Source organism: Balaenoptera ricei, chromosome 7, assembly GCF_028023285.1.
Source record: "Balaenoptera ricei isolate mBalRic1 chromosome 7, mBalRic1.hap2, whole genome shotgun sequence".
NCBI lineage: Eukaryota > Metazoa > Chordata > Mammalia > Artiodactyla > Balaenopteridae > Balaenoptera > Balaenoptera ricei.
The window spans coordinates 46874060-46875715 of NC_082645.1; the positions used below are offsets into that span (position 1 = coordinate 46874060).

Consider the following 1656-nt stretch of genomic DNA (forward strand, 5'->3'; position numbering starts at 1 on the left):
GTATAGAAAGCTGCTGTTCATCCCTGATTTGTTATCTCTAAATGGTTTTGGCAGGGATGCAAAAGAATATGGGTACACGTTGTATGAATGTCTAAGCCACACTGCCTTCGCATGACAGCTCAGAGTGCAGAACTGGATCCCCACAGACACAGAAAGCCTCTCTTATTTTTGTTGAAGCAATATACTGTTTCCTTTAAAATTAAGGAAAAAAACTGTACAGATAAATACTAGAATTATTTTGTTTCTAAGCCAATACTAGAGTTACTCACCTTGGATTCATCATATTTTAAAAATTTTCCAACGATAATAAGAACTAATGCTTATTGAGGCAGTGTTTTACGTGTTTAAACGTATTAATTCTTTCCATCTTCACGTTAATCTTCTATGGCATAATAACTCATCTTTTTTTGTTGTTGTTGTTGTTTAGTTTTTATTTCATAACCATAAACTTAACTTTGCAATTCAGCTAAACTTGGAGGGGAATAAGGAAAATATGGAACCCAAAAAAGTGCAATGATTATAGTATATTTTGAGCAGATGGGGATGAAGGGGTGCTCTCCTGAGCTACAGAAGGAATGGTCTGGTGGTTAAGATAAAACACAAGTCAAATTTATTATTAGATTTGTCCACAGTCAGCAATGGTGATCTTCCTGCTGGTCTTGCCATTCCTGGACCCAAAGCGCTCCATGGCTTCCACAATATTCATGCCCTCTTCCACCTTGCCAAAGACCACATGCTGGCCCTCCAACCACTCAGTCTTGGCAGTGCAGATGAAAAACTGGGAACCGTTTGTGTTGGGGCCAGCATTTGCCATGGACAAGATGCCAGGACCCGTGTGCTTCAGGAGGAAATTCTCATCATCAAATTTCTCCCCATAGACGGACTTGCCACCAGTGCCATTATGGCGTGTGAAATCACCACCCTGGCACATAAATCCCGGAATTATTCTGTGAAAGCAGGAACCTTTATAACCAAAGCCTTTCTCCCCATTGCTCAGAGCACGAAAGTTTTCTGCTGTCTTTGGAACTTTGTCTGCAAACAGCTCGAAGGAGACGCGGCCCAAGGGCTCGCCGTCGACGGCGATGTCAAAGAACACGGTAGGGTTGACCATGGTTGGGCAGCGCGGGAGGTTCTGGGGTGGCGGCGTCTGCAAAGCCCATAATAACTCATCTTGAGTCATACAGCTCGTTAGTGGGAAAACCAAGATTTGAATCCAGAAAGGTTTGCTTCAGAGGCCATTTTTTCTACACTATTTTGCCTTTCAAATAAAACAACATGACCGTTTATGCCTCTATAGGAACAAACCCAGTACTTGGGCTAATGTCTTTGCTGCCGTGTAGTAGACACTGTGGTGTCTGGAGGTTAATCTTGAGGATTTGATGCAATAATAATGATATTAAGCTATCTTCCTACAAACTGTAGAATTCTTCACAACGAACAATCACAGCCAAATTGCCCATTTTTTTCGAGTGCACATTAAACATTAACCAAGATGGGCCATATTCATAGACCATAATACAAATCTCAATAAATTTGAAAATATTCAGGTCCCACAAAGTAAGTTTTCTGACCACAGCAAAATTAAGTTAGAAATTAACAACAGAAAGATTTCTGGGAAAGTCCTAAGTATTTGGAAAATAAATAATACTCTTTTAA

General features: G+C 40.5%; 1 protein-coding gene across 1 annotated transcript; it reads right to left on the reverse strand.

Annotated features, from left to right (window-relative positions):
- Positions 1-521: 521 nt before the first annotated feature.
- On the reverse strand, positions 522-1159 carry LOC132368496 (peptidyl-prolyl cis-trans isomerase A-like). Its single transcript, XM_059927144.1, has one exon. It carries the CDS (start codon positions 1109-1111, stop codon positions 617-619), a length of 495 nt encoding a protein of 164 aa, XP_059783127.1. The 5' UTR covers positions 1112-1159; the 3' UTR covers positions 522-616.
- Between the last annotated feature and the right edge of the window lie 497 nt (positions 1160-1656).